The sequence below is a fragment of the Nanorana parkeri genome, unplaced genomic scaffold, assembly GCF_000935625.1.
Source record: "Nanorana parkeri isolate BGI_ZX_2015 unplaced genomic scaffold, ASM93562v1 scaffold1178, whole genome shotgun sequence".
Lineage (NCBI taxonomy): Eukaryota > Metazoa > Chordata > Amphibia > Anura > Dicroglossidae > Nanorana > Nanorana parkeri.
This window is the reverse complement of record NW_017307446.1, coordinates 331,175-354,029: the sequence shown is the minus strand read 5'-3', so window position 1 is coordinate 354,029 and position 22,855 is coordinate 331,175. Positions and strand designations below refer to the sequence as shown.

The 22,855-nt window shown below is 40.4% G+C and overlaps 1 protein-coding gene across 1 annotated transcript in view; it reads left to right on the top strand.

The window, feature by feature from the left end:
- Positions 1-1,588: 1,588 nt before the first annotated feature.
- The window catches only part of ANKUB1 (ankyrin repeat and ubiquitin domain containing 1), a 24,126-nt gene continuing 2,859 nt past the window's right edge, over positions 1,589-22,855 (top strand). The window contains exons 1-5 of the mRNA XM_018568373.1: positions 1,589-1,678; positions 6,528-6,671; positions 13,466-13,682; positions 18,160-18,274; positions 20,626-21,534. Coding sequence (XP_018423875.1) covers positions 1,589-1,678; positions 6,528-6,671; positions 13,466-13,682; positions 18,160-18,274; positions 20,626-21,534 — 1,475 coding nt within the window. The remainder of the gene's footprint in view (positions 1,679-6,527; positions 6,672-13,465; positions 13,683-18,159; positions 18,275-20,625; positions 21,535-22,855) is intronic.

The window sequence follows — 22,855 nt, the reverse complement described above, 5'->3', positions numbered from 1 at the left end:
TCGCCTCCGCCTTTGGAGAAAGAGGAGGAGAGGTCAGCAGTGGGAGAAAGCTGATCTCTCTTCCATTTACAGAGTACACAGGGGGACAGCAGAGCCCGGGATAACTGGCAGCAGTGATGGAAGAGGGGAGCGCAGAAGCTAGAGGCGGGGCGTGGCACTGGAGGGGGGGAGCACCCTGTTTGTTGTCATACAAGCAATCGGCCACCTGTAGAGCCGGCTGAATGCCTGTATGTAACAGCTGGTACCAGAGGGATTCTGCTCGCGCAGAACAAAAATCATGTACATGTACGTCTACTCGCTGGGAAGAGGTCGCCGTCCATCCGTGTATTTACAATGGGCAGACGGCAAGTGGTTAAACACTCAAACTTTTTTCAATAATGAATCCAGACAAAACTACATTGCCCAGAAAAATATTTGTTTACATTTTTGCCCAAGCACATACAGTCATCAGGTTTCCAAACAACTGTCTCAAACTCTCTCAGCTCAGCTTCCCTGAATTTCCTGTCCGGTACAAAATCAGGGACAGAGCAGACTCCAGCAGCTGTCTATCTACTAGCTTGGAGAAGGGAGGAAGGAGGATCAGGGATCTGGAGAGTGGCTGCCTTGCACTCCCACTGTGTTTATGGAGACACAAACAGATTACTAGCACACACTAGGGTGGCACCATAGGACCCTTGCAAGTGAGAGGAGCCACTCTAAACAGGATATCAGGCCAGTGCTCAGGGGACCAGCTGATTCTGCAAGAACGTATAATGTTAAAACATGAAGGAGCAGCATCCATCGTATGTTTATTTAATCAGCATTTGAAATAGCTTAAAAAAATGTTGACTTTGATATCACTTTAAGTTTACATACATGGGAACATAATTTAAAATGATTTCCCAACTTCTATAAATTGGAGGAGTGGGGACCCCATGGCCATTATTTCAGCTTGTGTTGGACTAAACTAACTTTGGGCCAAGTTTTGTGGTCATTTCAGATGAAGACTGTGGTTAGTGCACTTCCCCTTCAATATTTCCACTACACACCGGATGTGGGAACCCTGAATTCTGCATCTCATGGGTCTGATTTCATACAATACATTATACCATGTCCTTTATTATATACTAGTTATCCCTTCTCTGCTATTTACAATGCAGTGTGATTTTGTTGTTATAACAACATAGGGATTATTCATTGATACATGTTTGCCTAGAGTTTATTAGCAAACGTCAGACAAAGTATGCAAACATTTTATGTATCTTAAAACTCCTTTATTACTGAGCAGTGAGATTAATATTAATGTCTGTTGACTGAATGTGAAGCGGTAAATACAGCATGGTGTGTGTAGGTGCTTACTCTGTTGTCGGTTAAGATAGTGACCAACCTGTAGTCACTTGTCTTGTTTGCGGTTTCTCTAAGGTGGGGTGGAGATTGTTCTTGTTCAGCTTGGCAGAAGAATTAGACTCGGCAATGTACCTGTTCCACCAATCGTACTTGTGTTTGACAGTGACAGCAATACAGATCAAGTCATACGATGGCCAAGGCATAAGTTACAGTGTGGATCTGCTGATGACCAAACAGCTACTAATATCTGCTTAACAGTATCATGAGGGTCTTTATAGCTTTTGAAGGTCTTTGTGAATCTTTTGATATTCTGCCTGGACAAACCGTAAAGGATGCCAAACAGATGATCAAGGTAAGTGCTTAATTATGTATTGACTGTCCTAGTGTTTTGGAAAGAAGGAAGGAAGGAAGGAAGGTGAATGGTGCTTATATCATTCCTCCCAACTTTTTGAGATGATAAAAAGGAACACTTTCCAGCACAATGGGGGGAATTTGTCCCAACTGGAGGAGACAGAATCTACAGCAGTTGCCCAGAGTAACCAGTCGGCTTCTCTCTTAAGTGTGTTCAGTTAAGCTTTGAAAATGAAAGATAGAAGCCGATTGGTTCCTATATGGACAACTGCTCCAGATTCTGTCTGCTCCAGATTTGGATAAATTCCCATCATTGTATTTAGTCAATGGACACACCCTGTCATACCCTCAGTTATATGGACCATGGAGAATTTATATGCCAACAATGATTGCGTAAACCTAAAATTGTCTTTTTTTAACCATTATGTTTCCTTTATACTGGCCTTTCGAAATAGCAAACAAGATAATTAAGAGAAAGGATGAAGGTTTTAGTGCACTTTTGGTAGCTAAATAATACATTTCATAGATATCTCTACATCAGACCAAAAAGAGGGACAATATAGGAGGAAAGAGGGTCACAGAGATTTGGTTGCAAATGAGGCAAAGTCCCTCCAAATGAGAGACAGCTGGGAAGTATGCTTACACCAGGGGTGCCCACAATTTTTGTGTTAAGATCTACTTTTCAAATGACGAGCTACATGAGATCTACCAACGAAACAAAATCTCCCTCGCTCTCTCTCTCTCTCTCCTGGCTGTCTCTCCTTGCTCTTCCTCCTGACTGTCTCTCCTCTCTCTCCTGGCTGTCTTTCCTCACTCTCTCTCTCCTGGCTGTCATTCCTCATTTTCTCTCCTGGCTGTCTCTCTTCCCTCTCCTGGCTGTCTCTCCTCTCTCTCATGGCTGTCTTTCCTCGCTCTCTCTCTCTCTCCTGGCTGTCTCTCTTCCCTCTCCTGGCTGTCTTTCCTCGCTCTCTCTCTCTCTCCTGGCTGTCATTCGTTTTCTCTCCTGGCTGTCTCTCTTCCCTCTCTTGGCTGTCTCTCCTTGCTCTCTCCCCTGGCTGTCTTTCCTCTCTCTCCTGTCTGTCTCTCCCCGCTCTCTCTCCTGGCTCACCTTGCTGTATTTTGCAAACAGTGTAGTGCAACAGGCTGTGTAAACGAATATTCTTTGATGTAATACATAGCACTTCAACCACCAGTATCCACCAGAAAGGTGTCAGGGAGCTTGGCTCAGCAGACTCGGGCTAATAGGTAATCATGTGTGCACAGCTAAATAAATATACCAAAATGGAATAAAGGGGCCGCCATTCACACCCTTCGTGATCTACCAGCATCAATCAGCTTTGAGAGCTACTGGTAGATCACGATCTACTTAATGGGCATCCCTGGCTTACACTGTGTCTGAAACTACCAGCCAGAGAGACAAGAATAAAGCCCAAAAGGCGCATTATCTAATTCTGAAAACGAAACATAAATATTAGACATAAGTACTCTATTTGTAAATCTTGAAAAAATATTAAGAAATATTAAATTATGGTGGCAGGTATACAACCTTTTAGGCTTTTTTTTTTACATGTGTGCACTGAAACCTCATCAAAATGCAGTCTGAGCACAGTGATAAGGTTCTGTATGCAGGAGAGTGAGTGCATTCTATTCCAGCACGCAGCCAGTTATCAGAAATGTTTCACTGACTATGTGCATGGTGTGATATTTCAGCTAACTTAAAGGATAATTAAAGCCTACGTTTTTTTGCATATATCTACTGCTAGCAAGCAGTAGATATATGCAAAGAGTTTAAAAAAAGCACAAAAAAAAACCCCTCTTTGAAAGGGGTAAATACTTACCCGGCGGCCGCAAAGCATCATGGAGCGGGCGCAATGCGCAGATCCCATTTGTGACCGGGAAGAGAGGAGAGACACAAGGGAAGTCTATGGACGCATGCACCCACATGCAGACACTGTGGGACAGGAAGTGCCAGCAAGCCCAAAGGAGTCAGAGCTGGATCGGAGACCCGCCGCTGCGCTGGAGGGACAGATGAAAAGGACAAGAAAGAAGAAGATCGGATTAAGAAACATAATTTAAGGTAAGTGCTGACATTAACATTGGGGGGAGGGAAAAACATTTTTGACTTTAATGTCACTTTAAAAAGGGCTGTACCAATTTACAATAGAGCAAAGAATAGTATACAGTGTTATATAAAAATAATATAATTAAGTTATTACATTGATGAATTTATTGGATAGCTAACTAGTAGAAACCAAGCCAAGTTATTATAAAGGACAGCTCTGAAAGGGGACTTTCTGTTAGACAATGAAGCCTTTGATTCATATTAATCTTGCAATTATTTTCACTATAGTTAGGTAATAAAGAGAATACATCAGGAGTGTGTACAGGGTTCCCATGCATTGCTGGAGGCTCCCATTACCCAATTGATTGGCAGCCTCTGGCACTGGGTAGGAGCATCAGCTGTGATGGATAATAGCTGTACTGACACTGTCCTATAGTATATTAACATATAGGAGATCCAGGTTTGCAAAAGGCAGCTGAAGACCTCTTATGTGTGCTTCAAAATACAGTGAAAGGGGAAACAGGAAGTTCATCAGTTTATTTCTAACTAGGCAGTTGCAACATAAAGGAAGTTACATTTCATGACTTCTAGGGTCAATATTAACAAGTAGCAGAGGTGTGTGCAGATACATTGAGCCGTCTGCCTTAAAATAGATACGACATATTGATGGCAAATGAGGAAGCATTTTCTGAAGGTCAGCAATAGCTACAGTATCTACATGTTTTTCTAATGATAGGATAACAAACAAAGCAAGGTCAAGTGTTTTCTGATGACCAGTGAGGTTCTTCTCTTGGTAAATTGCTCCATTTGCTCACAAGTGGAAATAAACTGTACATACATTCAGTTACTATAAGAATACAGTATAGTAAGTATGCTGCAGAATGTGAAAACAGTATCTTGAATTCTCAGGCGATATTAAAGGGGATTAAAAGAAACTACAGGTAGAATGTAAAAGATTACTTTAATCCTTTAGAAAGGCGTACATTGAAAGAGCCAAAGACCAATACAATAAGTATAGTGATTCTCCAACGTATCATAGGTTAGCTTGTCAGTTGTTTGTGTTAGTGGTTTGCAGGATATTCTGGGTGCTATTGTTCCTCTAAATCTGCTGAATAGCGATTTACCAATGTCTCAATTACACTGAAGTAAAGCAGATTGAGACAAGCCTCTAGCCAGCAGACATTAGATGGCAGCTGGCTGTGCGTCACCATCAGGCCACTAAACAATCTTTAAACTGAATGATTGAGGCAGAGGAAAAGTAAAGAAAAACAATTAGTGAAGAATCCAGCCCAACTGTTCAACTTTTCTCATGTTAGTGAAGAATCCAGCCCAACCGGTCAACTATTCTCATGTTAGTGAAGAATCCAGCCCAACCGGTCAACTTTTCTCATGTTATTGAAGAATCCAGCCCAACTGGTCAACTTTTCTCATGTAAGCTTGGGCAGGGGATATCTGCTATGGAATGCTATGGCGTACAAACATAAACATTCCCCAATCAAACCATAAATGGCCAAATGTGGCAAACGTTCTTTAATGGCTGTAGGAATCTTAAAGCTGAACTCCAAGCACCAATACTTTCATTTAAATATATCCTAGTAGAATATAAATCCACTTTGTGTGCACCACATGCCTTTCCAAATCTAAATATTGCTTTGTAAAAATAGTGTTGACATCATCTCTGTGCTGTGCATAGTCTGTTGAGAAAGCAGTGCTGTGGGAGGGACCCAGCAGCTCCACCCACTGCAGGCTGCTAGTAGAAAACTACAGGAGGGGCGGATACAAGATCAAGCATCCTTCACAAGGAGAGAGAGCAGCAGTGACCAGTCTTTATTACAGGAAACTCCTGCACAGAGGCAAAGTTCAGGAGGTGTTTGTAGCCTTACTTTTTATTCTTTGAAGACACTTTCCTGAGACTGCCATGTGCTGCCCCAAAGACATTGGTTTGTTGTATGAAACTATCATCTAAAGCCCTATTGCCTTGGGCTACATGCAGCCCTGTGGCACTTACTGTGTGACCCTCGGGGCCCCCACTGACAGTTGTCTGTTTTGGTGTTTACTTAAACCAGTAAAGGAAAAATATTCCTTACAGTGGCTTCTAGAAGAAGTTGATGGTTTGATTTATTTGTGTTACAATATCTTACATCTTTCTGTGCTGTCCATTACATTTCTCTTCATGATTTTCCTGTATATAATATAATAAGAGACCTGTAATAAGAGAAATATTAAACATGGCACAAGACATTTTTAATAGGGTTGTAGTGAGCACAAATGTGGACGTGTTGACTTGTATTGGGACAGTAACAGCAGTGGGGCAGTCCCATGTAATATGTCTCCAGGCTATGGTTGTCTCCTCAAGCATTTCTCCAGTCTCCAACTACACCTATAGCAAGTCTGCAGTCTGGGACCATCTATTGTTGTACAATTTCAGTCTCTGACAGCTTTCTGTAGCATTAAATTCAGTGAATAATATGTGTGAACCTTTGGTGGTGTTAGGGGTCCTGCTTCACCCCAATATCAAGAAAGTTGACCACCACTGATCTAAAGCCTATGTGACCCACGAAACATATTCTGTTACTAAGCAGTGAATGTGTGAAGCACATTAAAGGTCTAAGGGCATTTAGCTGTACATTGTTACACTCTTATGGAATAAACACTTTAAGGTTATCAGGATGAAGTGGGTGCTGATTTCCTCGTTTGATCTGTTCGATACTGAACTCTACTGTATGTGGCATGTATACACATTCCTGTTCAGAACTGATTCACAACAACAGAATGCTTTTTTTTGTAGAACTTTTTTCACATCCAGCTGTCAGATGACAAACAAGGGAGACGATATCTGGAGCTGACATACGCAGGAGGAGTGCTGAGAGATGAGTGGGTTCTCGCAGACGCTGGTGTCACTCTTTGTTCTACTATTAAGTGTGCTGTTAAGGTAAAGATCAACTGTTACTAAGATGTGTGGGCATATATTATTTCTTAGTGATGTTTTCTGACTCATTTAATCGTAATAAATAAAAACTATACCATCGAGGATTAGTTCTACATTAAAGCAGCATTTTCATAAACAGCAGACACAAAAAAGGGACATAGGATGGATGAAGAGAGGTCAGGAAGGGAGAGACCTTAGGAGAAGGTTTGGAAACTACCTCTGCTGGCCTTTACTTTTGAATATACTAGTCACTTGCTGTTGCAATGATCCAATGGCTTTAATACACTGCCTGTCCAAAAAAAAGTCACCACCTGCATTTGGCTAAGCAAACAGGTCAGAGCCTTCCATTGGATAATAGGTCTAGGTTCAGCAAAGTTATGTGCCCAAAAAATAAGGTCAGCTGCCTACAGTGCCTGAATATAATGAATGACCAGGTTTTTCCATCAATTGATTTTTCTTCCCTGATGCTACATTGGGCATATTCCAAGATGACAATGTCAGGATTCACTCCCCTCAAATTGTACAAGAATGGTTCAGGGAGCATGAGACATCATTATCACACATGGATTGCCCAGCACAGAGTCCAGACCTTAACCCCATTGAGAATCTTTGGTATGTGCTGGAGTAGACTTTACACAGAGGTCTGACTCTTCTATCATCACTACATGATCTTGGTGAAAAATGAACGCATCTCTGGACAGAAATAAATTTTGTGACAATGCATAAGCTTCTGGAAATTATGCCACGGCGAATGTGAGCCATAATCAAAGCTACAGACGATCCAACAAAGTATTCAAGTGGGTTTTTTTTGGGGGGGGGGGCAGGCAGTGTATTTTTTCTTTGAAGTTTGACTTCTCTCTGACTTTTATGAAATGCATGCTTATTCCAGGTCAGCGTCTCAAAGGATGCAAGCCAGAGACAGTCATGCAACTAACAATTTCAGCAATAGCAGCCTCCATATTCGTCTCCATGCAGGTTTTCTTTAACAACAAGCATGTTAGGCCTTTGTGAAATATGGTCACATTCCTGTTTTTGTGGATCTTTGAAGTTTTGATCTCATTTGAGGACTTTACTAACTGAATACTAAAATCTACTAACTGTAGAAATGAAGAGAGAGAGGCTTTTGAAGCAATGTCTTGTTAATCCATCTATGTTCATAGACGATGCTACATAGCCTGGAACTCAACATTGGTCCCAGTAAGTGTGTAATTTTGAAGAGTATGGTGGTGACAATGGATTGTAAGTGCCTTAGGGACTGATGCACGTGACTATATGAATGTGAGATGGAATCATTGCAGTAATATGCTAAAGCTAAATTCCAGGTAAACTAAATACACACATTTAATACATACAGTATATGAGAACTGGTTTATCTGTGAAAGGATATACATTTCTGTCCATCCAGTCCTGGGAATTACACAGCTCCATCATCCAAGCACAGTCCTTTCTGGCAGGGCAGAAGACCTAATTAGTCTCTGCTGCAACTGAGCAACACTTATAGGTCTCCTCCATTCCCTCAGCCTACGACTGAAAGGAGAAGGAGCACAACGATGAGCTTATCTCTGTCACTCTGCTCTTTCCTCCTATCATCATGGCTCCTGGCACTACAGCATCCCTAGCTGGCTCCCTGTGCTGCTTCGTCCTCACTCTCTCTGTGCTCTGCTGTACAGACTTTACAGGAACTGCTTAAAGCTTATATCAAATTCCGGTATTTACATTGCTTGAATTTACTAAATACATTAAATGATGTTTTAATCATTTCAGAGCAGGTTGGTAGCCTCTGCCTAGCGCTCAGCTTTACCAGAGAAATAAATGTTTATTATTGTAGAAAGAAAAATGTTGACACAAGCCTTCAAATAGAAATGAAGGAATGCAAGTTGACCAGGTCACAAATGATAGTAATGTTTTTAGGTCATGTTGGCAGCTAATAAAATGTTTCTAAGCGTGCCTGATTCTGATGATGCATCAAAAACAACAAAGAAAAAAAACAGGAAGTCTCATGAATTCTTAACAGCAAGTTGCTGTGTGCATTGCTTAATGGACATTATTTTCTGCATCCCCGCATCTTCCTGTCTTGTTGTGTGTGCTCTGTCTATTGTCAATAGAGCAACTGAAGCTCAGGCTTGGCTAAAAATAGGGATCATTGATCTCTGTGATGAAATATACAGGTATTTTTCCTTATTGATCGCTAATGTAGTTTGCTTTATTTTTGGCCTGGTAAGAGTTTGGAAAATGGCCATTTGTACAGATTATGTTCTCCTTTCCTCATAGAAACACGGTGTCTATTTTTATCCCAGTTTGTTTTCCTGCTCCCATTTGTCAGGCCACAAAGTGTTATGTACCCCACATATCATCATGCGCATTAAGTATATATAGCTTTATTTTTGTTACCGTCAAAAGTTTTAAAGTTTTGTTCTAGAAGGTAATCCATAGGAGTGCATTTAACATTGAAATGGTGCATGAAATGTATAACAATTTAATGTAAAATTATTGGTAGAGTATTTTTCAATTGAAAAAGAAAAATAGAAAACATGACAGTACTAGAGCATCAAAGTGTACACGACAGCACTAGAGCATCAAAGTGTACATGACAGTAGTAGAGCATCAAAGTGTACATGACAGTACTAGAGCATCAACGTGTACACAACAGTACTAGAGCATCAAAGTGTACACGACAGCACTAGAGCATCAAAGTGTACACGACAGTAGTAGAGCATCAAAGTGTACACGACAGTACTAGAGCATCAACGTGTACACGACAGTACTAGAGCATCAAAGTGTACACGACAGCACTAGAGCATCAAAGTGTACACGGCAGTACTAGAGCATCAAAGTGTACACGACAGTACTAGAGAATCAAAGTGTACACGACAGTACTAGAGCATCAAAGTGTACACGACAGTACTAGAGCATCAAAGTGTACACCACAGTACTAGAGCATCAAAGTGTACACAACAGTACTAGAGCATCAAAGTGTACACCACAGTACTAGAGCATCAAAGTGTACACGACAGCACTAGAGCATCAAAGTGTACACGACAGTAGTAGAGCATCAAAGTGTACACAAAAGTACTAGAGCATCAAAGTGTACATGACAGTACTAGAGCATCAAAGTGTACATGACAGTATTAGAGCAGCAAAGTGTACACGACAGTACTAGAGCAACAAAGTGTACACGACAGTACTAGAGCATCAAATTGTACACGACAGTACTAGAGCATCAAAGTGTACACGACAGTACTAGAGCATCAAAGTGTACACCACAGTACTAGAGCATCAAAGTGTACACCACAGTACTAGAGCATTTCCACTTTTGCAGCCATAGTGTAACGTTACAAAAAAAATACAATTGCTGCTCACAGGTTACTTTTTTCATTTGACTCGTTTTCTTTAAACACAAGGGGGGCTGTGGAGGTTACTATAATCACCCCTGTGTGCACTGTGCTGGAAGATCTCATTATCAGTTGTAAACTAGATTTGAACTTGGGCTGTTTTAACAAAGGGTTCCAGATCTACGGGGCATTGTATGTTAATGAGAAGAAGCTCGGAGTGTCCCTAGTCTATCTATGGGGACACACAATAGATCTTTATTCAAACAGTGCCTACAGATCAAGGTAATATAAAAAAATTGACCTGGAGTATTCATTCTCATAATCTAAAACAACAAAAATGCATATTTGTAGCTTGAAAAATGAAGTGCACCCGTAAATGTGCCACCACTTTAAATCTTTTAAAACAATGTGCTGCAGATGTATGAATCAAAGATAGAATTGACCACAGTAACAGTAGACATTTTGACGCAAACCGAAGACAAGTATTTCAGGAGAAGAACATCATACCAACTGTAAAGCATGGTGGTGGAAATGCTATCATCTGGGGTTACTTTGCAGCTTTAGGGTCTGGGCTGCTTGCACTCATTGAATCAACCAAGAATTCTGCATTACATTAAAGTGTTCTTGATAAGTTGAACTGGTAATGGATCTTTTAGCACTATACTGATCTAAAGCACACTTGAAAATCCACCAACAAATAGCTCACAAGAAGGAAATGGATAGTTATGATCAAGCTAAAGTCCTGTTTTCAATCCAATTGAAATCCTGTGGAGGGATTTGAAAAGGGCACTGACAAAAGTTTGCATTGAGAAAAAAAAATTCACCAAATCAGTCAGAAACTGGTGAGCAGTTATACAAAATGCCTACAAGCTTCAATACAAGCTTCTAAGGCCAACGGTGTACTTACTTTTTCTACAGTGCACCATTACATCTAGGGATATTTTTGTTGAATAACTAATTGAAAAGGCATTTTTTTCTTGGGCTTTATTCAGTTATATCACCTGGATGCAATTCACGAATTTGATTGGTTTTAATCAATTGAGCAAAATCAGTTGCTGCACATTTTGTAGAGACACAACATGAAATGTATGGATTGTGTAGAATGGCCATTAAACTTCCATATCTAACTGTGGTGGTGACAGAGATAGACTATTGTTAGAATTTCTTGGCATTCATGCATTGCAGACTCTAAAGTCCTGGGGTCTAAACATAAGTTTGTCAGACATGCTTTCTTGATGATTTTGTATAATTAATTTTTTTTATACCATAGCAATATTTTCTTAATTTTTATTTGTGGTAATATTTTTTCCTCTATTTTGCACTATATTAGGTTGTTCTTCATCTACTTTAGTATTAACAGCCTATTGGTACCGACTTCCCTGTTGCTCTATATCGTCTCCTGTTTCTACCTCCCTTTTTTCCACTTTTTACAATTATTTTTGTTTTTCACAAATTCTGTGCCCCTTTTTATCAGTCAGCATCCTCCTGTAACCTGCCACTTCCAGAGTGGTGAAATGCACTCCCAGTTTCAGCTGCTGAAATGCACCTTGATAAAAAGGGCCTCAGTGCCCCCGAAACAGTGTTATCCAGATATAGGACTTTAGTAAAAACTCAGACACATTAGGAAACATAAAATGTAATTCTAATAAAAATGCATCCCTTCATTGGCTGCTGTCTTTGAGAATATGAGCCCTTAGCTGGGTCTTGAAGGAGATAAACGAGTTGGCCTGTCAAATCTTCAATAAGAACGCATTCTGGGGATAAGAATATTAAATGAGAAAGGTTTCAAGTGTGGTGGAATGCACTCCCAGTTTCAGCTGCTGAAACGCACTTCAATGCAAAACGTCTGCCCTCCAGAGTTCATGCTGGCACTGGGCTCCCACTCCTTATCCTGAATGCAGTGATTTTTACTTTTATGGTTGAATTATGTTTCATTAATTTTCAGTTTTTTTATTGCCCTGGCCCTGGCATCAGTTATTTGATTGGAGGTGGTCAGCTCTTCCCTTACCTGTGGGTTATTGATATATACATGATCTTTTGCATGCTTATTTGCACTGTTTGTCACCTTGATAAAAAGGGCCTCAGTGCCCCGAAACAGTGTTATCCAGATATAGGACTTTAGTAAAAACTCAGACACATTAGGAAACATAAAATGTAATTCTAATAAAAATGCATCCCTTCATTGGCTGCTGTCTTTTGAGAATAAGACCCCTCAGCTGAGTCTTGAAGGAGATAAACGAGTTGGCCTGTCAAATCTTCAATAAGAACGCATTCTGGGGATAAGAATATTAAATGAGAAAGGTTTCAAGTGGGACATAACCATGGCTTTGAAATATGCTGATGAAAGGCAGGCTAGGAGATGAAAGTAAGTTAAACATAATTGGCTGCTATTGGCTATACAGTAATAGCATTTCCTTTGTTCTAGTTGTATAAATAGTCACACTATGCCCGGTTCATCCTATTCCCTTATATACACTGCCTGTCCAAAAACCACACTCTAATATTTGATTGGACCAACTTTAGCTTTGATTACAGCTCACAGTCACCATGGCATAATTTCCATAAGCTTATGCAATGTCACAACATTCATTTCCGTCCAGTGTTGCATTCATTTTTCTCCAAGATCTTGTGATAAAGATGGGAGAGTGGGACCTCTGTGTAAAGTCTTCTCCCAAAGATTCTCAATGTGGTTAAGGTCAGGGGTCTGTGGTGGGCAATACATTTGTGAAAATAATATCTCATGCTCCCTGAAACACTCTTTCACAATTTAAGCCCTATGAATCCTGGCATTGTCATCTTGGAATATACCCAATGTGCCATCAGGGAAGAAAAAAATCAATTAATGGAAAAATCTGGTCATTCTGTAGACAGCGGACCCCATTTTATGGGCACATAATGTTGGTGAACCTAGACCTATTATCAGGGCCGGATTTCCCACAAGGCGAACCAAGGCCCGGCCTCGGGGCAGCAGGCAGTAGAGGGGCAGCAGGGGTGTGGAATTCCTATCTCCCGACGCTTGGGCACCGGGCGGGGAGTTGCTTTATACATTTAGCCCTGCTTTGGGCAAGCAGAGCTATATGTACAGCGGGTAAGACGCCACTTGTTTTGTACAAGGGATCTCGGTGATGTTACCGAGATCACGTGTATGCAGCCTGCATACAGGGGGGCGCATTGAGGAATCTGGCCTTGGGGCAGCAGAGAGAGTAAATCCAGCACTGCCTATTATCCAATAAAATGCTCTGACCTATTTGCTCAGCTAAATCCAGGTTGTTGGACAAGAAGTGTACATATAAGCTAGAATTTGTGCATGTATCCATACCAACCAAAATCTATCAAATTTAATATAAAACACTAGCCCATTAAAGTATTATGTTGGCATTTATGTTACTTGCCAATCACAGCATTATTGAAGCCATTTATTTAATTTAGACTTTTAAAAGTTAATATATATTGTCATGATTCCAGGATGAAGAAAAGCCAGCATTGTATATATATAATGCAGTGACACAAGAAAAGGTCCCGATAATGGGAAATGTTCATCTTCTCACTGAAACAGTTGCAAAGCTGAAATCCCTAGTATCTCTGAAATGTGGATTCCCAGTCAGCGTTTTCTGCTTGAGGACAATAGATGGCAAAGAAATGTATGACTGTAACATCCTCAGCGATTACAAGCTGGAACTAGGTAAGCTAACTAGGGATAAGTGAACAGGGCAAAGTTCGGTTTGCAGGAAGTTTCGTATACCCAGTAAAAGGTCCGCCAAAACTGAACATAGTGCCAAATACCACTGAAGTCTCTGGAAGGTGAATAGTGTCATTTTTTCCTGGCATTTCAAAGCCAATTTGCAAGCTTTTGTAAAAAAGGGCATGGGTAGCTGGGCACTGCCATGGGGGACATGCACCAATACAGATGTTTACAAATACCACTCAGTAGGGAGACGGTCTTTTAATGCTGCCTAAATATTCTTTAAATAACATGCTTTACGGATGACTTAAACCTGCATGTGAAGTTAGGAAGGCAGTACAAAGTACTCCAGTTAAAGTGTCTTTAAAAAAAAAGCAGTGGCCGAGAAGCACTACCGATAAATGACAGATTCCTACCGGCTTCTGTTTGTAAATTAACCAAACAATCTCTCATTATGTAGCCTTGGCACTGCCGCAGCTAAATTACAGATACGAGCCAGCTTCAGTGTGTAAACTGGGTGACATCATTGACCAAATATGGTCAATGATGTCACCTAACGTCCTCGACTCCTTCATTTACTTACAGAAGCCAGCTTGGGATATATCAGTTGGGATTGGAGTAGCTACAGGAGAGCGTTGTCATGATTGACATGGATTTACATTGCTGGATGACATATTTAAAGTATATCTTAAATACATAAAGCCCACACTTTCTTCCTTTTGGATAAAGTAGAGGAGGGTTAAAACTGCAGTTTGTTTACCATCTGTGTCCCATTAGGGCGATTTCTGTTCATTTACTGTCCTGTAGCTTCAGCATCAAGTGAAAGGATATCTTTCCAATGTAAAATATATCCCTTCTTAGACAGTTGTCACTGGATCACGTGTCCTAATTGGAAGGTTTCCCCTCTATTCCTGTTCTGATGGCAGCACCAAATTTTGTATTTAACTTCACTTTCATTCCTGGTGACATTGGTGATCAGGACTGTTAGAAAGAGTGAATTACTTACAACAATAAAAACCAGACAGTGGTTCTAAACCCTCTCCACTTTATCAAAAATGAAAAAAAAAAAATGTTTTGCCTTGAGTTACACTTTAACACAGTGTTCATGTTTGATATTGCAAACATATACCCTGGGAAAATCAGAAATATTCACAACCTTTTTCTCTTGACTGTAGAAAAGGCCTTTAGCCCTCTAGTGGTTATTTATTACAATTATAGGCACTCCACCTCTACTTTGACTTTGTGCCTTAAAAATGTATTTGCCATACAAATAATAAAGGCATGTACAACCACATGTATATTATCTACATAAAAACAGAATGCAATGATTTGCAAATCTCATAAACCCAGATTTTATTCAGCATAGACAATAGAAAAAATATAAAATGTTTAAACTGAGAAAATGGACCATTAAAAAAAATTGTAATTTTGAAACTGATGGCAGCAACACGTCTCAAAAAATTTGGGACAGGGCCATATTTACCACAGTGTAGCATCCCCTCTTCTTTTAACAACACTCTATAAACATCTGGGAACTAAGGAGACCTGTTGCTGGAGTTTTGGGAGAGGAATGTTCTCCCATTCTTCCCTGATATAGAATTCTAATTGCTCAACAGTCCTGGGTCTTCTTTGTCGTATGTTTCATTTCAAGATGAGCCAAATATTTTCAACTATACTGAGTGCTTTCCATTCATTCAGAACAGGGGCTTCAGAAAAAGATCCGCACGTAAGATTTTTACAAACAGTGGTATTTGCACTGATGAAATAATATGAATATAAAGCAATTACAAATTACAGTGATGCATGCTTAAGCTGCGTTCAAGACTTGTGTGGACTCAGTCTTCCTGGGTCCAGTCAGCGAGCGATTGATTTTTTTATTTTCAAAATAACATTATTTTAACTGTGCGGCAGCGCATGGCAAAGCGTTGTGACACATTGCTGTGCGTTGTGATACGCTTTGTTGTGATTAAACGTACGCATGAATCATTTGATCACACACCAACACAGCGCACAAACGATTTTGAATATAAGTCGCTTATATACAGTTTTGCGTTACTTCATTTTTGACCATTTCGCAGAAAGGCGCAATTTAGAATGTATAAATATTTGTTATTTATTAACTCAATACAGTTTTATCTTTTAGATTTAGTCGGAAAGCCGCAAATGTTCTTCCAGCTCTTCCCTGTTAGTACCACTTACTTTTTTGTTGCTCTGTCACAACTTTTTTGACACATATTGCTGCCATCATTTTGACAATTACCCGATTTGTTTCTTAGAATGGTCCATTTTCTCAGTATACACATTTGATATGTTTTCTATTATGAATAAAATATGGGTCTATGAGATTTGCAAATCATTGCATTCTGTTTTTATATAGATTTTAAACAGGGTCACAAATTTTTTGGGAAATGGGGTAGTACTTGTATGTGTCTTTTACAGAAAAATACGTATTTTTCATACGTGCAGATAAAACACCTACATATCAGAGACAGGTAGCACTCATATGCCAGGGGTGTGGAATTCCTATCGCCCGACGACCGGGACATGCAGTTTTGGGCGCCGTGCGAGTAGTTATTTTTACATTTAGCCCTGCTCCAGACAAGCAGAGCTAAATGTACAGTGTGGGGCCGCCGCTCGTTTTTATACAAGTGATCTCATTAGATCACTTGTATGAAAGGATCGGCGGCTATTGTGTCCGGTCACCGCCGCGACCACAGCACACAAGTTCACCATAGAGCCCGAAGAGCAGACGAAGAAAGGACGTTCTTCGTCTGCACTGTGTGATCACTGAGACCGTGGCGCTGTGATCACAGTGCCACCTGTCTCACCCATCAGGAACTGCACAGAACATCAGTTCTGTGTTGGAGGGCAGGTTCCATAGAGAGAACCTGTCACCTCCTAACTAACACAGTTTTTAAGCCCTATGTGATAGGAATAAAATTAAGTGGGAGAAAAAATAATAAATTAAAAAAAATAAAGTTATAAAAAAAATAAAAATAATATTAAAAAAAAGTTAAAACCAACCCCGCTGCCACAGTCATCTGCATCTAAATAAATGCATGCACAGGACATTGTGTGTGTGCATTGAGTGCTGCCGCCATTCCATTGTGTGCCATATTGTGGCAGCCAAGCAGCAGAACTCTTCTACACGCACAATGTGCATTAAAGGATCAGTCAGCGTTTTTCCCCAGGGTCACAGGAGCACATAAACTAGCATCCTCCCGTGACCCAAAGCTCAGTATACCGCGAGCTACAGCTCACTATATAGTGAGACCGCCACAGCCGACGCGGATCCTTCTATTTAGCACAGTCAAATACAGTTTTGATTAGGGATGCACCAATACAGAATATTTGTACAAGTACTTGTACTAGCCAAAATGCTCCGATACCTTCCCCAATACTGGAACTTCTGGTCAGCGGAAGATTTCCTCTGACCGGCAGTGTCGTAGGGGAACATGGAGCCCGCTTCCCGTGCAATCAGGAAGCGGGGCAGCGACTAATGACCCGCCTCCGGTTTCCTGATTGGCTGGGAAGCCGGCTTCCCGGCCAATCAGGCCATTACTCACCGCCCTGCTTTCTGGTTGGCTGGCTCGATGCTGATTGGCTGGGAAGCCGGTTTCCTGGCCAATCAATCCGGCCAAACAACATGGAGTCGGCTTCCCTGGCAAACAGGAAGCTGGGTAGCATGTAATTACCTGCTGCCAGCTTCCTGATGGCATGGAGCAGGCTTCCCAGGCAAACAGAAGCACTGATACTCGGTATCGGTGAGTACCGAAAGCAAAGTATCAGTGCTCGTACTTGATACGCAAAAACCTATATCGGTACATCCCTAGTTTTGATTAAAACAATTTTTTTTGTATTGGGACAAGTAGATTGTCATGAAGGACAAGTAGATTCGGCCCCCGCTTTAGCCCTTGGACAAGTAGTTTTAAAACAAAAATTTCCACACCCCTGTATGCACAAGTGCTGGTTGCAGAAATACATCCAGTATACAGATATGTCCAGCTGGGAAGGGGAACAGGGTAAATTAATGGACATGAAGCCCTAGACATGATCTGTAGGCTGTAGATATTTTTTCTGCAAACATGGTTCAGAACAAGAAAAATTAACCCTTCAATAATCATTTGTGTGCACTCGTCATCCAGTTTGGGATATCCTCCTAGGCACGTGTGGACAACACTTCCTAAACAACATTGTGCAACACAGAACCCAATTTTAATTAGCTGTAATATCAAAATGAATGGATTCCAAGCTACTCCAATTGGCATTAAATAATTTTGAAGCTGTACATTTGCAGATGTCTATTTTCCACAGGCATTAGTATTATAATAATCTTTATATTATATTAATATATTATATTATATGATATTATATGATATTTATATATTGATATAAAATATCAATATCATTATGCATATTCTATGTATAATTGCAGCAATAGAGATTGGCCTGTTTTATATTGATTCATTGATTTCAGGTGCAACACTGAGACTGGATGTATGGGATGGCTGGAAAGAACTTTTGTCAGACTGTGTCCTAGGCCACAGTCAAAATGTTCAGTGGCACTTATCAAAGAATGAAGCCATACTAAGGTAATTGAACCATTCACTTTGGGGGTTCATCAGAACTGGATTTCCATTGCTGGAGCCTGTGGGCATGCTTTGGCACCCAATACAACACACTAATCTGCCAGATTCATCAAGAGTGCAAAGAACATTTTCTTATTTTACTGGTCGTAACCTGGCTTTGAATATTGTCACAATATGTGTATAATCTTATAAAAGATAACTGTATTTCTACTGATGATGGCAGGAAAACCACGGCTGATAAATGTACTGGAAAATCTGCCTCTATGCACAAGCAAACTATGTCTGATGGTAAATCTAGCCCTGCGGTTCATTGATAACAGCTTCAATGTTATTTGTTGTGTGTCTTAGTTATGCAAGCTAGAGCTGATGAAAATTGTGATGTTGCTCTCAACAAAGTTGGAATACTACATTTTCTCCAGTACATTTAGAATTAAAAAGTACTAGTTGTCACAAGTAGCTTAGGCCTCATACTGTAAGCACAAACATGTAGAATTTGACCCATGGCTGCCCTATCCCTCTTTTTCTGGGAATTCAGATTACTATAGGTGCCCATACACTGTGTGATTATCGCATGATAATCGCGTGAAATCCCGCGATCGTACGATAATCGCAAAGTGTATGGAAGGCGTGCAACCGTTTTTACTGTACGGTCGCACGTCTTTTGTCTAAGGAGCATGCTAGAAAACCAGCCGAGAATCGTACGATTTTCGGCTGGTTTTTAGCATGATAGTAAGATCGATGCAAGGGTTAAGGGGGGCGGGCTTGCGATGATCGCAAGTACGATCTGCCTGTCCAAGATGGGCAGATCGTACGTTTAAAAAAAATTACTTTACAACCATCGCAAGACTAAGGTCTTGCGATGGTTGTAAAGTGTATGGCCACCTTATGGCTTGCATGCACTAATATTCTCTGTGGCCAGTTTGTGCAGATTTGCAGGCTGTATACTGTACACTGTGGGGTTGATTTACTTATGGCAAATAGAATCTTTACTTTGAAAGGCAATTTGCACTTTTCAGGGGAGGTTTTCCCTTAGCTCAGTGAATGTGGGGACATTTCACTTTGCAAAGAATACCTAATCACGTGCAAAAAGAAACGTAATTGTGCTTGCACATGATTGGATGATGGAAGTTAGCAGATTTTCACCTCATTCACTAAGCTGTGGGAAAGTTCCCATGCAAAGTGCAAATTCCCTTGCAAAGTGAGCAGCCTATTTGCCTTAATAAATCAACCCGTATGTCTCAGATCACATGGATGCATGTAATAGAGATTGTGCTTTGCCATATCTTTTCACTGGTATTTTACTTAGTAAATAGAAGGTGTTGAGGCCACCATAAAGAATACAAACTACTGATATTGATATGTACTGTAAATACATATATGTTTAAGGTGCAAGTATTAACCCTTTTTTGAACACTATAGGATAGCCCAGTGAAAGCGCTTTATCACCTTTCATCACACATTAGAACAGCTTGTTCCAGGTATTTGCACTTAACACATCAGTCTTTGATATGTCAAGTGGCTTCTTTAGTTACAGTAGAATGCCAGGGAAAATATTCTTAACCCTTGCAGTGGGGTTACCCTTCCACTTCAAGGGTTAAGTGCTCGTTTTTGTCTATGTTTAAAAAAAAAAAGAGCCGGCTTTTAGACCGGTATTCTCTATCTCGCTCCTTCTCTGCTGCAGAGGTCTAAATTCCGTGAGTTATCAAGTTCTATACACTGCGAGGACATACCATCACTGCAGCGGAGGAGAAGACAGGCCAGCTGGATCTGAGGCTCAGGTGAGGATAATTTAGTTATTTTTTAACCTAGACACAAACGAGCACTTAACCCTCGCAGGTAGGGGGTACAAGGGCCTAGCTGTTAAATTTAAATAAGCTACAGATTTCTTTAAACAACGGCCGTATATGTCTATTCTTCATTACTATGAAAACTAGGCATTTAAAATCATTTTTAGAGCTACATACTGCCATTGTATTCCCTTATTGCCCCTCAGCCAGTGTAACAACTAAATTTAAATGGGCCTAGTAATTATTTGTAATATATCTCTCCATTATTTTATTTAGTTCTGTTTCCAACCACCTTTGCAATTTTGGCATTCCTTGCACATGCGAGGTGTTCCCAGTCCTCCATTTTATTTTCAATTATACTAAAAAATCCCTCTGGAAACCCAGTAGTGTGTGTAGGATTCCATCATGGTGGTGGAGGCGTCACAGAGAACTTACCTCCTGGACACCCAAGAGATATTGGAAATCATTAGGTCTGTCATGTACCAACATGTAAATAGCAATTTTCAGTTGGCTATGTAAGATTTACAGTTAGTTTACTTTATATTGACCTTTGTTTTCAACACACAGATATCAGCAGAGAGTAGCCCTTTACATAGCTGCACATTTTGGCCATCTGAAAATGGCAGAATGGCTTCAGAAGAAGGGTGTAAGAGCAGATGAAGCCATTGGTGTCCATCCATACAAAGAATGGTGCTGTGAGACTTATCACCCAGATATAGGCAAAGGTGCCATTCATGCAGCTGCTGAAGCAGGCCAGATGCTTTTGATTAAAGCTTTTGTTGCACGTAATGTTTTGTGTTTGGAATGTCAAACTCCATTTGGTCAGACACCTCTCAGGATAAGTATCCACAAGGGCCACAAAGACTGTGTATTATATTTAATCATGAAGATGTGGTCAGTTGTCTCTTTCCCAAAAATATCTCTCCCTATGAATATTTACATCAAAGTCAAAAAGTGGCTTTTCGTGGCTCAGAAAAAAATATGTAAACTGAAGAGGTGGGCTCCACAATTTAAAACACGTGTTGGAGACCCCTTTGTTGTGGATGGTTTCACAGAACCCAAGATGACTAGTAAAGATCTGCATAATCTTCATCAGCACAAATGGAAAAAGATTATCAGGAGTTATACAAATTCTCAGAGTCAAAGCAGTCAAGACTTTGCTAATGCTGTCTTAAAACTCCAGCCTAAGACCGAGAAGGAGAAGATACCAACACCATCCAGGTTTCCTCCTGTTATGAAAACATCAGATAATCTTGATAGACTTGAAGCCGAGTCCTACTCTATGGATATTATTCATAATAACCTATGGAATGCCCAAATTCCTCTTCCACCCATCACCAGCATTAACAGTAACCTCCCACACAATTTAACAATGCCACAAGCTACCCTTCTTCTGAATTCTTCCCTAGAGTCTTTCTCAAAGCATCTCGGTCGGACACCAAGGCAAAATGCAATATATTACTTAAGTCTTGCCAGGTAAGTAGTTCTGTAACTTTTCATAACATATATACTTGGATTTAATTGCCTTCTTGAAAGTAGTTTTGCCACTTTCTGGGAGAGATGTGAATTAAAATTTTACATTCACTATTGAAAGTTAAAAATCATGGCCATGGGTTACAATTTATGGGTTGATCTCTCTCTGAAGGCAGCTGGCTGTGACTGATCTGCCCATGCTTATACAGTTTGGTATACAATCAGATATGAACTCTGCAATGGCTATTTGACATTTTTTATTTACATCCGGAAGGACAGTACAACACAACAGCAATGCACTTCTTGTGAGCATAGAGCAAAGTTACATAATACACAATATTTATACACCAATGTAATCATAAATAATGGATAGCACACAAAAAGAAGATAGTGGGTTTTTTGAAGGCACTAGACCACACAATTGTAAAATGTAATAAACGCATACAAGATCTGAGTCACCCTCACTGGAGGAATCACAATCTTTTTAGTGTTGATACTTTTTTTGACAATCTATATTGATTTGTGATTTTTTTAGTTTCTTCTTCCCCTGTGTGGGGCACAAGAGGTTACTGGCCATGCTATATAAGGAATATACAAACACCTTAATCATGTACAATTCGTAGCAGATGTTTCTACAGCATTTTTTAATGTTTTTTAACTTTGGAATAATAAAATATTACATTTTACAATTGTGTTGTCTAGTGCCTTCAAAAAACCCACTATCTTCTTTTTGCGTGCTATTATATATATACTGGGGTTTGGCAATGCTGGGCTGAGGAACCACTGATGCACTGTAGCCTCTTAAATAATGGATGTAGAGGAATCAAACTAAGAATGAATAGTAACAAATAACACGGCACCAGTCCAAAGGTGTCAAGGATAATGAACCCAAAATGGTGCAAACAGAATCACTGACCAGTGGGTGTTTTCGACAATGGTTATTTTAGTGAGCAGTAATCAGATGCATCATTTCCAGTATACAGTATGTTTGGCTGGCTATTCTCTAGACCAGTGGTTGTGAATAGGGATGCACTGATACCAGTATTTTGGTACCGAGCACGAGTACCGATAATTTTTTTTCGGTACTTGCCGATACCAATTACAGAGTAACGGAAGTCCCATTCGGGAGTAACTTCAGAGTAACGGAAGCCAGGTGGCATGTAATGACTCGCCACCTGGCTTCCTGATTAGCCGGGAAGCGTGTAAAGACTCGCCACCCGGCTTCCCGATTAACCTCCCTGGCGGTATTCCCGAGTCTGGCTCGGGGTGAATTTTCCATGCTAGGAGCGGTAACCCCGAGCCAGACTCGGGGCTGCAGAGAAAA